The 14,728-nt window shown below is 50.7% G+C and overlaps 1 protein-coding gene across 7 annotated transcripts in view; it reads left to right on the forward strand.

Moving 5' to 3' along the window:
- The first annotated feature begins 894 nt into the window (after window positions 1–894).
- The window catches only part of ACSL6 (acyl-CoA synthetase long chain family member 6), a 59,130-nt gene continuing 45,296 nt past the window's right edge, over window positions 895–14,728 (forward strand). For 3 of the 7 annotated variants that reach the window (XM_054841748.1, XM_054841747.1, XM_054841750.1), the window contains exon 1: window positions 1,446–1,585. In XM_054841748.1, coding sequence (XP_054697723.1) covers window positions 1,501–1,585 — 85 coding nt within the window. In that variant the 5' untranslated portion in view covers window positions 1,446–1,500. Of the gene's footprint in view, window positions 1,202–1,444; window positions 1,586–12,351; window positions 12,514–14,728 lie in introns of those variants that run through there. The other 4 variants (XM_054841746.1, XM_054841749.1, XM_054841744.1 and 1 more) reach the window with 4 other exon arrangements.

A 14,728-nucleotide genomic window follows, 5' to 3' on the forward strand; every position in this document is an offset into this window, starting at 1 on the left:
AAGTGACATCAGTTTTAGTCAGCTAATGGTCCTCTGTATACAGGAAATTTTTATGGTCCTTTTCATAGTGAATCAGAAGGAAACCACATTGTGAAAAATTGTTTGCCATGAAATGGAAATTCTTCATTTACATCAATGAAGGTTTATCCAAAAGCTTTTATCTTCAAAGAAAATTCATGCCCTGGACAGCAGTAATCATACCTGAACCAGTAGTGCTAATTCCTGGTATCTTTGTCCATGCTCGTGAAGAGTTAAACAGCTGCATATTACAGCTTTGAGCAAGCAGTTCTGCCAGCTTTGCAGATCTGTCATCTTAGTCGCTCAAAAGGCCGGGGAAAAAAAGTGTGTCTTCTACCTCTTGCCACTCCTGTCCTGTTTACCCCACTGGCACTGTGATTGCCAGAGGGATATAAGATATGGTCTCACTACTGGTGCAGCCCTTTAAAAGCCTTTTTCTGCAAAGCCCTTCTTATATCATGAAGCTTGGAGATTAATTTTTCTACAGCTTGTTCAGAGAAAGATGGAATTGCTAAGAACACGAATCTGCTATTCCCCCCCCCCCATGTATTTAGTATCACACGCACAGTTTGTCCCCTTTTTTAAAGTAGCCATTAACTGCCTTTTAACATGTTAAAATATCTAGAAGCAGTGCCGATCTGTCTTGCAGGCTCTGCTGATGAAGCCGTAGGTGTTTCAGCATCTCTGATGGTCAGGGGTTTTGGGACCTCTCCTGTGCAGGTCACCGTCCAGCGGTAATTTCATCGGCCAAAGACAAAAATAACAGCCGTTACGGAGTAAAGTTTCTCCCCTTCCCCTCCCTCCTCCCCCCGCTCTCCCCTGCCGCTCATGCTCACGGCCAGCCGAGGGGGAAGGGATGCTCTCGCACGCCTGTCCGGCCATCACAGCAGCCAGCAGCGTCGCCCCTTTTAAGAGGGAGCTGGAGGGCTCGGCAAGATGGGGAGAGGAGGAGGGTTGCTAAAAATACCGCCCCGTGCTGGGGGAGCGCCGGGGAACGTGCGGTGCCCGGCGGGGCGCGGAGGGCCGGGCCGCCTCGGTGCGCAGTGAACGCGCCTCGGTGCGCAGTGTACGCGCCTCGGTGCGCAGTGAACGCGCCGCAGTGCGCGGCTGCACGGAGCGGGCCCCGCCGCAGGGATGCTCGCCCCGCTCCTGGGCTCCGCGGGCTCCGGCTGGCTGCTGCTGGGTGAGTGCTCCCCCAAAACCGCCTCGGCATTCGGGATTTGCCCCCGCCCCGCTCCTCCCGGGGCTTCCCGGCTCTTTTCCCCCGCGGTGTGCGGAGAGAGGGGGCTCGCTGGGCCCCGGCGGCGGGGAAATGCCGGCCCGGACCCCTCTGAAACGACCCCCGAGCGCTGCTCTCCGCTCCGGGCCCGCTACCCGGCTCCCTCCCCTCGCCTCCCCTGCTCCGGAGAAAAGGGGTTTTCAAGCGCTTTGAAGGGAAAAGCCAGGCGGGAGCGCGCACTTGACAGCAGAGATGGGAACGCGATGATGTGCTGCGTGCGTGCCGCTCGAAAGCCGGCACAATGGGATGGTACTGCAGCACGACCCGGCCAGCCCCGCGGGAAATGCGGTACATAATTTCTCTCAAATCACCTCGCCGGTTTATTCAGTTGGCCCATCTCTGGCAAATTTGTAAGGGCGCTTTATCCGTAGTGGATATGTGAAACAGGGCAGCGCTGGGGGGGGGGTGTGTGTGTGTGTGCTTGTGCATCGGAGCTATCGGATGGGGGGGACCCTGAATCCCATCGCTTTGTGGGCAGGCGGTAACGATTCAAAGTGTGTCTGGTCTAGAAAATTATTGCAAGTCTGAAACAGGAGGTTCTCTGTGAGGTATTTAAAGGTTCAGCTTGAAATGATCTGCTGCAATGATTCAAAATTGAGTCCTTTAAATCTGTGTAAAGTGTCTTTCCTAAGGAGAGGTAATGTTCAATGTCTGTGCTGTTTCCCCCTTTATCTATCAGCTTTCCTCTAAGCAAGCAGACTTCCAAGAGGAAGAAGTACAAAGGGGAAAATTATTTTAAAAACCAGCATCTTTGCATCATTAGGTAAATATTCAGGGGAGGGGGGGAGCACCAAAAATCGAAAACATATCGTAATTATTTATGTTCATATCTACTTGGTATTTTTGATTATGAAAAGGGATGTTTCACACTGAAAAAAATGGGGATCCGTACCACTGGCCTGAATTTTGTCTCTGAAAATATCCTGGTGGCTTACAGCTGCTTATATCAGCAGCTTGAATCAGCTGCTTTTGAACTGTAGCAACACTCATGCAGAGCAAATTTGGCCCAGAGGGAATTGCATGGGTGAATCAGAGAGCAGGACTTGGCTCAGAGACTGCAGGCAAGTGTTTGTTACAGTATTTTGGGCCCCGAGGCCCCAGGGATGGCTCTGAGCTGCGTTACTGGATGCACCAGGCTTGTTTATGATAACGGGAGGAGAACTGGGCCCGCGGGGAACGGGTCTCCTGTGTGAGCTCCTGCTCTGAGGCCCCCACGTCCACCCCGCGGTATTGATCCCTCTGCCTCCCATCTCGGTGTTTACTCTGCCGCATCCAAACGCATCTCCCTTGTGCACCCGGCTATCCCAAAGTGTGTGTCTGTCCAGGTGCAGCTCTGACTCGTGGCCTCCCTTAACGCCAATGCTCACTTTATTTCAGTGTGGACATGACTTTAGCCTAACGTTTTGAGCTACAGAGTAGGTGCCCTTGGAAGACAGATGTGCCGATTTCTGAACAAGGGGTTCCTTGGCCGTTACAGCCCAGTGCGGCCCTCTTGTTTATTTTAAATGAACTTCTGGCATCATTGCAAGGGTTTTGACTAGTTGAGAACAGGTTTGCAGCGCTCACCTCCGTGAAATAATGGTAGAAGTCAGAGAAAGACAAAGCTAATTATTTCCTAATGTGCAGACTTGGATGGTCTGACGGATGCACAGAGTGGTATAGTAAAATAAAACAAACCAACCCAACAACCAATCTCCCCGGGGCTTTGCGCATCGGGCTGGTTTGGTTGAAGCAGTACGAGGTTACAATTCACCCCTTGCTCTTCTCCCCTTGAGTAAAATTAGGAAATGCCAAAACTCCTCTGCTCTTCTCTTCCCCCCTCATTTCACGTGACTGCGACCCTGAGCCACTCGCCCGCCTGGCCAGTCCTGTCTTACAGCGAGGAAGAGGAGGGTTTGCTCTCCTGACTCCTGGCAGCAGCTGGAGGCACCTGCACCCGTGTGCGGAGGCACAAGAAGGGAATTCTGCCGTCACGGTGCCCCTTTCGCCCCGCCGGCACCAGCGCATCTCCAAATACTTTTCGGTGCACGTTTGCAAAGGGAGCGGGAGGTTCATCTGGTGTTGCAATAGGCTTCTACAGTCCCACGTCTAAACCCGGCTGCGCGCAGTGACGCAGGAGTCCTTGCTGACGCCCTGAAATTGAGGTCTTTGGATAAGAAACATTTCCCGCTGTGCTTTGTGTATGAAGCAGAGCAGATGCCCAAGGCTGCTCAGCCCTGCCCATGGAGTGCTGGCTGCTGCGCAAGAGGCAAAGCCTGTGTTATTTGATGAGGTATATTTAGTTGCTTTTATTCTCCATCCCTCTATTACTGCTCCATTTGAACAGTTGCTAGATACCATCAAAAGAAAAGAGTAAATGTATTTGGATTTCCCCGCTTGCTTGCAGGGAAAGGCAGTACACAGCAATTTTTCTCTGCTGCTCTGGAGTAATCTAGACATTTATTTGATTCTTGTCTCCATGCTACTATGGATATTACAAATATATTCAAGTAATGAAAAGAGGAGAAAAGCTTTGAAGACAGATGGTAAACTGAATTAACTGAATACCCACAGAAATAGGAAAGCTGACTTGGGAGCAAGCCAGGAACAAAGAAATACAACATTACATCAGTAAGAATATAATTACCGTTGTTTTGACGTCACCAAATACTGCAGAGCACCACAGGGTTTAAACCTTCCCTCGTTATTACATTTCTGAGAGTTCTTTGAGAGAAATACCAGCATCTTCCTCCTTCATCACTGCACAGTTGCAACCAGCACCTGAATAACTAGCTAACTAGAGGCGAGTCTGGGTGAGACTGGAGAAGCGACGGTAGGTAACGTGACACAGGCATTTACCTCGCGATGGATGCACAGGCATCCAGGGCAGCTATTTTCCCATGGCTTTTTTCTTGGCTTTGATACATTATGTCTTCATACAGACCCAAACAAAACGATCGACTTAATCACCCTCTTGCTGATCAGAAAGGAACAGGAAAGAAGAACTTCTATTAATACATTTTCTTTATTATTTTTAAGTGCTCTGCATGTGTTCTTTGGTGATGGATCAATATGAGTAATGAGTTTCTTCCATCGCTGCTATTTATGTCTCTTGCACTGCTGTGCGAAGCCAAAGCCCTGCAGGTCCTTGGCACCGGGGTCCCATCTGTCCCTGCTGCCGTCCCTGCGGGGCCGCGGGTGCCAGGAGCATGGGCAGCTCTGAGCAGGGCCACCTGCAGTGCTCCAGTCCTGCAGCTCTCTGGCCTTGTCCCCTCTGGAGATAGTACCGGTGTCCAAACTGCTTCAGCCTCTCTCCTCCTCTGCCTCTGAACAGGAGGGCTTACAGAGCTCGTGAACCCAGATACCCTCTTAGCCTGGAAACTAGTCAAACACAGCGGAGTAAGGTGTATCAGAGAGCACCTGGCTTTAAAATATGGATAGCTATGCCTGAAATACATCTGTAAAATCCGTGAAACCCCAGTGGGAGCCCTCACGCTCCTTTCTGCGCATTCCTGTAGTTCACTGTGAGCCACACCTGGCTCTCCAGGGGCTTTTCTTCCCAGACGTGCTGATTCAGAGTCTTTGCAAATCCTTTTTTGGAGACTCTGAGGAACTTAGCATTGATACCGTACAGCGTGATACGGGTAAATGTTTTGCTGGGCTCGGATTGATTGCCAGAGTGTGCTATCAATGCTTATTGATGACAAGTCATTTACTGGGTCAAATCCTCCTTCCACCATAAACATTGTCACGCAGCCTTCAAGGTGACCTGTGGCTGGTGGGGAGGCAGGCGAGGCCAAGGGAGGGAAGGGGCCGGAGGCTTTGCTGATTCTGTTTCTCCTTTATGCTCTCTATAGATACAATTATAAATATTATACATATTTTACCTTTGTACTGGAGACCGCGCTATGGAAAAGTGGGTGGCTGGTGATCTCACTCACTGAGGTGAGTGGGGATTTTTAGCCAGGAAGAGTTTCAAGCTTCAGGGGTAGTTCAGTCCCTGGGGCCATCCCACAGGCCCTGGAGCTGGTCCCCACGCTGCACGTTGCCCACTCTTTCCTCACCACTTGGGCTTTTACAAGCAGTGATGTAGGTACAATGTGTAGCAGATGCTTTGGAAAAGCATGGCTAAAAATGCAGCCCCTGCTCGGTGTGGGCTGAGTTCACAGTAGGCTTTGGCAAGACTCTGCAGTGATTCTGCCACAAAACCCAAGCACTTGCTGTCCCAGAAGCTCCCCGGGTAGCCACACAGAGTGTTTGCCTTTCTTCCATGCTGTGTGGTACACCACTCTCAAAAATGTGGAAAGAAGATAAATCCAACTATCTTGTCCAAGTCATTTTCTTTTGTGCCACAGAAAGAAAGTGTCACTTGTCAAAAATAAAGTATCATTCAGTGGAAATCACCATCTCGTTAGGAAAACCCCAATTAAGGGAGGAAAAGTCTTTATATTTAGACCTGTGCGCTATGGTGTTGAAATACTGCAGCTCACATTTCCATTTGCTCAACGGTGTGGCTGCTGTGGTGTAGATACAATCTCAGAAACACCACATGTAAGCTACAGTGAACAGTTTCCACTTCATTACTGCAAAATAATGCTGCAAAATCAGTGTCAGATGAGTTGGCCTCGGTGAGGTCAACGAGCTCCAGAGATACCTGGGTTTTGTTAGGTGGCTTTGCCCATTGAGGTCAACCACGTCACTTGGCCCAAGGAGCAGCGGTTCCTGTCTGACGGGGAATGCTGCATGAGCGGCCAGATGCCGGTTGACTCAGAAAAATGATAACCCCAGGGAAGGGACTTTTATCTGCTGTTGCCTGTTGCCTGTGGCAGAGGTGATTACCTGTATAAGCCCACCGTCTAGTGGCCAAACGCCAAGACAGCCTTCGCTGCTCTCGCTGCTGAGGGTTTTGGTGATGGTAGGAGGGAGGGGAGCACAAGTCCCACACCTGGGAATGGATACCTGGATGCTCCATCCAGATTCCCAGCCCTCGGGGTTGTGAAGATGACCGCAGATGAAGGACAGTCACTTCAAGGCTATCAGCCTGATTGCAGCCACCGCACAGCCTTCGCCTCTAAATGGCATCTTTGGATGCAGAAGTGTAAGTGCTGGGGTGACAGGGACCTGGTGCGTGGTGCCACCTCAGCTGGTCCTTCTGCAGAAGCGTCACCCTCCCTGCTGTGAACACATTTTCATTTTGGAAAGTTGGTCTAGAAACTTTGCTCCAAAATCTTCCAAGTTCCAGCTCAGATTTGCTTATGACTAATCTAGATCCTACTCGTTCAGATGCCAGTGGGATGTCTCAGCTGAGCTGTTGTTTTTCCCCGGTGTTTCTTTCCCGACCCACAGCCCAGCCTCCTCTCTGAGACAGTTGCCCACATGGCAGCTCTCTGCCCCCATCCTGCCTGCTCCCGGGGCTGGGTCCCCTCTTCAGCCTGGCAGCTTTTGCATTCGGAAAGGATGGGGTTCTCCTGCTGCAGAGGGCACGGGCAGGGCACGGCTGGGTGCAGAGGACACCGTGGCTCTCTTTGGGTCGCCACTTGGATGGAAAGCTGCACAGTCTTCCTTTCCCTGGCTAGGCAAGCCAAGCCATTGCGTTCGCTCATGGCCGAGAAGAAAAGGGGCTAAAATGGCCTTTCCTTCTCCCACCAGTCATCAAGAAGTTGAGGCTGAGTTGCCCCCGTGCACAAGCTGGAGCAGCCCCCAGGCCGCACTGACCCATTCGGGCTGGTGATGGTGCCTGGGGACAGACGGAGGCTCAGGAACAGCCTCCTCGGGAAGGACACGCGAGTGTCTCTGCATGGCGAGGGTCAGAGCCACGCTTCCCTCCACCCCCGGAGCAACAAGCTACTCCTTTCCCAGGGCCACCAAATCCCTAGCATCAGCTCAACCAGCAGCACAGACATCGCTGTGACTGGGAGTGGGGCGAGACCAATGACTGGGGACATGTCTTGTAGTCCTAAAAACCTCTCTGGTTTGGCAAATTAAAAACATTAGCAAATTCCCGCTATGGTCTGGGAACGTAGCGCAGAAACGGCTCCCGTGCGTGTGGCTCGGGCTGGCCTGCAGAGACCCGCCGGGCTGTCGCAGTCGCTGCTAGATGGCACCAGCTGAGAGCTGCAGCCGGGGTGTTTGCTGGACTGGGATTAACTTTATTTTTTTTCCTCCAAGGGCAAGTGTGAGCACAGGAACCAGCACTGAAATTGCTAAGATGTGAATTATGCGGATTTAAATGTCTTTTCTGCAGAGTCCAGTAGTTAGGTATAAAAGTGGAAAGAACATTATTTAGAGCTTGTTTCAATATTGTTTCCAATGGTAGAGAAAAAAGAGAAATATATTAGAATCCCTCTTGAAATGTTAAATGTATTTACTTCGTAGGCCCAATACAGTTCAGTTTTAGGTAGACCCATTCTCCGTAACTCCGGAGGACCTAACACAGAATCATTTTTTCTTCCACAAAATGTCCAAATAACTCCTTCGAGCGCCCCAGCTGAGAGCAGCTTGTGAGCAGCCTGCTTGCGCAAGGTTACCCGAGTCGTACCAGCACCCTCGTGTCCTTTGAGAGGAGGTTGATTCCCCCCGCGCCGTGTTCGCCGTGGGTCGTGTCCCCCCCCACCCCGCGCAGCCCACGGGTGCTGCCGCAGGGAACGCGAAGCCTCTAGCATGAACCAGCCGGGGTTTTGGGGACACCGGGGGGGAGCAATCCCGAGTGACCTCCTCCCTCTACCCCTGCGGAATGCCCGAGCCCTGGTTTTATTCTGCCTGAAAAAGGGGTTTTTTGTGCCGGCGGAGCGCAGCCGCCTCTCCCGGGCAGGCAAATGCAAATCCCCGCAGCTGAGAGGCTGCTGAGGGTGGTGTGATGCTCTGACCTGCCAACAACAATTCAGGGCTGTGTTTCCTTTCGGAAAATGCATTTGCATACCCTCTATTCACTTCATTTGGTTAAATACGTTTGAAAAGGCAAAAGCTCTGGGTCACTGAGACTGAAGAATGGGCTGTCTGAGGGCCCCCCCCCCCCCTTAACTCTTTGAAACCTTGCTCCAGTGTCTTAGAGAGACACGACTGAAAATATCCCGAAAGGGAGATTTCAAGGCTGCTTTTGCAGCAGGAAGGGGACTGGAGATGGGGAAAAGCGTGCCAGCGAGGAGGCAGCAGAAAGGCTGCCATATACCTCCGAACTGGACGTTCGCTTCCGTGCGGCCATAAGACAGATCTGGGGAGAGCTTGTAAAATTTAGCACAGACAGAAACGCCTTCATGAGGACTTGAAAATATCTGTGCAAACAGGAGAGCAAAAGCAAGTGTCAGGCACAGAAATGTACTGCGTGCTGCAGGGTGTGAAAAAGCAGAAAGTGGAGCTGGCTGGAAACAAAATTACAAATAACCGAGTTGCCACTTTAGTTAACAAAATAAAATTAAATTAAAAAAACCCCAACCAAAAAAAACCCAAACGACAAAACCTAAAGCAACAGCAAAGATCCTGAAACATAAACCAAGTGTTTAAAAACATTCAGACAATGTAACCACTTGTTATTACTGTCAGAAGAAAAGAAAGTTTCAGTGAAGTTTCAATATTTAAGGACATCTCAAATCACAGCCCAGCCACAGATTTCTCAAAAACCTTCCTGGAGATGATGCCAATCCCCCCTTTTCCCTCATTTTCCGGCACGGTGCCAGGCCCTCGCTGCTGAGGGTACTGGAGGTGGGTGCTGTGCTGTGATTGGGGTCTGTGGCTGGTGGGTGCCAGGATGCAGAAGGGAGACCCTTGGACCGGGGCAGGATATGGCCCCTGCACCTCACTGCATCCTGCACCCACCAAACTCAGCTGCAAAACGGAGACTGTGCTTCTGGGTGCCTGCAAACTGTTTTGAGGATGACAGCTGGGAAGAAATGCATGAGCAATAAAATCATCACCGTGGGTTTATTTTTGTTCCTTTGCCATCCATTGGCATCCCTGCGGTGTAAGGAAATGGAGGGCCAGAGGGAGAGGAGGCAGAAACACTTGCCTGGTAGCCTCATAATAGTGTTCCTAATTATTGAATTAATCCTCTATTCGTACAGTGTGTTTCCTTCCTGCTGCTCATTGTAAGTGGTCAAAAATGTATGGTGTGTAATCAGTACAAGCATAGCATCTGACCAAATGACGTAGAAAGGAAAAAGAGACTGCTAAAAAGAAATACAAGGGAGTAAATTTCCCCCATCTTTTACATGACTTTCATTATTTGACTAAGTAGCTGTTTTCTGCCCTTACTTCTAGTCACGGCAGGATTTTCCATGGATGGGCCTTAAGGAACCGTTGGCAGATTTCTGTTCTGTAACTGAAGCTATTGCCCTGGGTTATGGGAATGTCCTGAAAGACGGCGCAGCAGTTTTTATTGAGTTATCCTCAGAATTTTGAAGTGCTGTGTGGGACTGGGGAGCGATGAAAGCCCAGGAGCTCATGGCCCAGCTCTGAGCCCACTGTGGTTTCCTGGTGGTACAGCCTCGGTCAGCTGCTCGCGTGGCTCTGTGTCCTTCTGGCTATAAGCATCACTCTGTTAAAAATTCAACCTTAATCAGTGTTTCTCATTCATTTTGATAAAACACAGAGAAATTAAATATGTTACTCTCTCTGACAGTAATCTTCTTTCACGTTGTGTTAATTGTGAACATTAAATGCACTGTGATTTACTGATATCACTTTTTTTTTTTCCTGGATGGGTGGGGTCTCAGCCAAATCCCATAAAAGTCCTTTGAAGTCTTTCCATTGATTTTACCAGTAGTTGGATCTCACTGGACTGAGCAGTAATCAGCACAAAAGGTGAAGTCTTATTTCCTTTGTACTTGTAGAGTATAAACATCCCTGCTACTTAACCGCTAAGGGGATGGTCAGTTTGGGGCAGCTTTCCACAGAAGCAGAAGTCACTTGAGTCGTGGTTTGAAGCACAAGGGGCTTTGTAGCTCCTCTTGCCTTGGCCGGGTCCTGGGTGCTCAGCACCTCCGGGTTCAGCTCCACCAGCCCTCAGGCTCACGCTCTGCAGAGCACAGCTAATACATCTGCATGAGGATTTTACACATACTTGAACTGTCTTCTGAGTTCCTGTGCCAAAGGCTCTTAGAGCAAAACCCTGTTTATGGTGAACTGCATGCTTTCCCTCAGCTGGGTGTCCAAAAAAGGAGGTTGTCTTCTGATAAAACACTCTCCTGATTATTCTGCTCTGCCAACGTTGGGCCGAAAATGCTGGGGCATCGGGGAAGCTTTTATTCTGTGTATTACTTAGAGTGTGCTTACGTCCATCTTCCCTTAAGGTAGGAAGCCTAAATCCAGTTTTCTCCCTTTATTCTGTCTCATGTTTCTCCTATGGTTGTTTCAGCAAGTGAGTCTTTATGCTGTATGTATGTGCAACAAAAGCAAAAGAGAAAGAGAATAACTGCTCAAGGTATTTACTGGGGAGGCGGAAGGGTCTGAAACACTTGTTTTACTGAAGCCCTCCACCTATGCTGAGGGTATATCACCCACTGTCATCTCCATGGAGGTAGGCAAGAGCATCTCTTACCAACAGGTGTCTGACAGAAGACCTCTTATAAATCAGTGCAGCACAACAACTTGTTTTTAATCCAATATTTATTTAAAACCAGTATTCCCACATCCCCTTTGGAGCACTCCACCATGAACACAACTGTGCTGTATCCATGGGCTGCTCACACACCGGAAATGTTTTCCTGACTACAGAGTTCTTGTCAAGCTGTGGCTTAGAAGGAACAAAGGGGCAAGAGTCTCAGCTGGTGAATATTGTTGAGGTCCCACTAAGGCAGCACGGTGATGCTGATTTACACCTGCAGACCATTTAGGCCACTTAGTCCCTGCCCTACCCTGGCAATTTTATGAATCAAGCCTGATTGCAGAATACCCACATGTGAACCAAAGGAGTGATGTTTGACAAGGTTGCCTGAAATGTCATTAAATATATGTCCCTCTTCATTCACTGAGTGTTAAGTGGTCTTTGAGAATTCTCCATTATGCACTCCAAGCGCATAGTAACGCGAGTGCAATTTAGGACAGGTCAGACAGAAACTTTATTAACTATGATAATAGTGAGAGAGTGTTCAGAGAGCATCTCCCCCTCTGCTCCCCTCTTCTCTGCCAAGTGATTGTGGCAATCCAGCCTATATATGGTTACAGGGGGAAAAAAAAAAAGGAAGAGGTGAGGAAAACCGTAATTTAAATGTTAACAAAGCCAGGTATCCATCCCTGGGAGGGATAGACTTCTCAAATGCCTTGCTAACTGCCACAATTCTAAGAAAGGATAACAGTAAATAACAGTAAATACGGTGGCGATACGGAGAGAGGGCTCCCGGGGGGGCCCAGAGGAGTGGCACACCGGTGGGTGTTGGCTTAGCTCAGAAGTGGGGAGTTGGAAGCAATCAGAGACTGTTAGCTCTCGGCTGAAAGGAATGCTCTTCTAGTGAGGATAAATGTCTTAGCCAGACCTCTCAAATCTTAAACATTAATAATTTTACCACCACAAATGAATTGCAAAGTTTTTGTTTTGTTGTTACCAGTATAAATTAACAAAAACTGGGTTTGGCTCAATTGACAGGGTTTTTTTTTCTCTTTGCTTTTAATATATGTAACAATATAAGGATGACGTTGGCAGTAGTTATTCTTGTACTATTTTATTGATTCAGATGATTTACATTTATTCTACTCAAGCTATGAAGTTGCTAATTTAGCAGACTGGGGCTGGCAACGCAGACTTTCTCAGTGTCAGAAACTTCATTTTATCATGACTTTTCCCAAAGGGAAAAAAAAAAAAAAAAAAAAAGATGCTGTCTTTCATTTGAAACTGAGCGTTTGCAGGAAGGCTTTGCAGTTTTACATCCAAAAGCCTTGCCGCGAGGCTGTTAGGAGCCGTAAAGCTTCCCGCATGACAAATAGACGTGGCAAGCCCATGCGATATTCAGCAGCAGAAGGGGTGAGCTCTGCTCATCTGCCAGCAGCTGGCATAAGGCTCCCACGCCGGGATGCGGAGTCTCCAGCGCCTCAAGGGTTACACCGGGGCACTGCTGCTGCTCCGCTAATACAGCCTAAGCTGATATTAGCCAAGCTTAACTTCTTTCAGCAGTTTGCAGATGGGAAGGGGGTGGGACGTCCTGGAGTCAGCAGTTCTTCAACAAGTACATGAACGGTAGCTCCGGCGGTGGGAGACCCAGCCATGAGCTGACTGCGTGCGGGGGGAGAGGAGGCTTGCCCTACAGCTGGTAAGGCCGCGGCTAGTTTTAGTTTTAATTCCTGAAACCTCGGTGAGGAGCGCGGGTGGTTCCAGGCCGGACCCCCGAGAGCTTCGCCCAGCCCCGGGGCGGCCGCGGGCTCTGCGGGAGTTGGGCTGCGGGATGCCGAGTAAAGCAAAACCGGGGGGAAATAAAGGGGGGTTGTGGGGGGGGGGAAGGTACGGGAGGCCCCTCTGTGCAGAGAGGGACCCCACGGGCGCGGCTGCTGCGGGAAAAGGTGGTCTCGGCTGCGTCTCTCGGTGTTGCAATGCGGGCAGAGCCCGCCGGCGTGGCTGGCAGGACGGGGGCGAAACACCAGCACCAGAAAGAGGTCGTTGCTTTTGCAGTTTCCTGTTGTTTCAGATGTTTCTAACAGCCTTAGAGCGGGGAGAAGCTCCAGCCCGGCTCTGGCTGGAGATCACAGCGCTGAAGGCGGCCGGTCCCGCGTGGGCTGGGCAGCTCCGGCCGCAGGGACGGCGGCGGCGGCTCCCGGCTCGGGGCTCCAGCCCCAGGGCTTGGGGGGGACCCCCGGGCACCTCCGTGGGCTCACGGGTGACGGCAGCTCTGCCCGCACCCCGGCCACCGACAAGGTCACTTGGATGCAGAGATGGAGGCTGGTTTCGGGGGGGGGGGGGGATGTGCCCCGGGAGGGCTCTGCCGGTTTGGGCTTCATTCCCCAAAACTCCTGGCCCCAAGCATCAGGGCTTGTTTCGGATAGCAGGAGTTCTGCAGAGACCGGCAAAGTCGTTGAATTGTGGTTGGCACCCTGCAGGATTCTAGGCTTTCTGTACGTCGAGTTTCAACCCCCCTGGCCTCAAGGTCAGCTCTCTGTGACGGATGTTGCTGGTGACTGACGTGTGCCTTCGCCGAAGCTACGCAGCGGTGGTGGGTTACGCGTGTTAAACGCACAGCGTGATGTGGTTCCTAATCAAATGCTGTGGATTCGCGCTGCCTTCAAGCACATAACCGCGTGCGTGCTCCGTCCACGTGGGAAGAGCCTGCCAGGCTCTTCGGTGTAGGCATGAAATACCCGCTCTGGATGGCGAGTGCAGTTTCTCGTTTGCCGCATTGCATCGGCGTGTGTCCCATCCTTTGGCGTGACGGGGATAGGCTGGGTGGGAGATGTGAAGAGGATGCTTTCAGGGGTTTCAGAGAGGTTCCTGGAGGGTGGAGGATCCCCGCTTGGTCCTGGTGGTTTACAGCATGGTGGGTCAGGCGTGGCTGCTGCGGGGCCTCCTTGGACAATCTGCACAAACCAAACGTGTGGTTATTTGCTGTTTTCCAGCACAGTGAGAGAGGTCCCTAATGTGGTGACCGTTTCTGCAGTGAACGGTCTGTTTTTACTAGCTTCACGTGCAAGAGAGAAACGTAAAGTTATGTGCCTTTAAAAGCACAGTGATGTTCTTGCGTGCAGAAAATATGCAGAGATTGTTTTGAGAAGCTCTGGCAGTTTGTGGGCACGGTGTCTTGGTGATGACCGTAGGCTGCTGGCGCGGGGCCTGGGCAGGCAGAGGGCACGGCAGGAGCTGGCAGGCCTGTGCAGTGGGCAAGGCTGCCGCACCGCGCTTCTCCTGCCTGAACTGCCTGTCCCGCTGCCTGTCCCGCTGCCTTCAGTGGACCTGCAGCAGGAGGAGCGAGTTGTTTTCCTTCAGGTCTTTTGGCACATGACCTGCCTCTTTCTTAACCCTTATTTTCGTGCCCCTTATTGCACTGCAAGGTTGCCAAATAAGCCTTGAGCAACTTTCAAAGCCTTCTTTGGCTGCTAGTTTGTTTTGGGATAAAGCCTGGGCCCGATCCAGGTCATGTTATGTGTGCCCAGGGCGTGGATAAACCCCTGCTCTCTCCAGGTGTACTTATACCTTTGGGGTCCCCTCGCTCCTTCCCGTCTGCACAGCCAGAGTCCTTCGGAAAAGCACCGCAACTTGCAGGGCACTTGATTGGTAATTAACCTGGTCTAATTATAGACAGCTTACTGTGAGGGATACAACTGTATTTATTATAGTTAGATCACAACACGACTGTTACTTTTTTTTAAGCTCCCATTTTCAATGTCATTTTCTAGTTTCAGATTCCAGCATGACATTCATAACACCATCTTCATGGGCACACGTTGGGCACACGCCTGGCAGAGGGCTTGTTGGTCTGCTCATTGTTCGTGCGGGTCTGCTCATTGTTCGTGTGGCTCCGCTCGTACTGCGGTGGCAGG

Source organism: Grus americana, chromosome 14, assembly GCF_028858705.1.
Source record: "Grus americana isolate bGruAme1 chromosome 14, bGruAme1.mat, whole genome shotgun sequence".
Classification (NCBI taxonomy): domain Eukaryota; kingdom Metazoa; phylum Chordata; class Aves; order Gruiformes; family Gruidae; genus Grus; species Grus americana.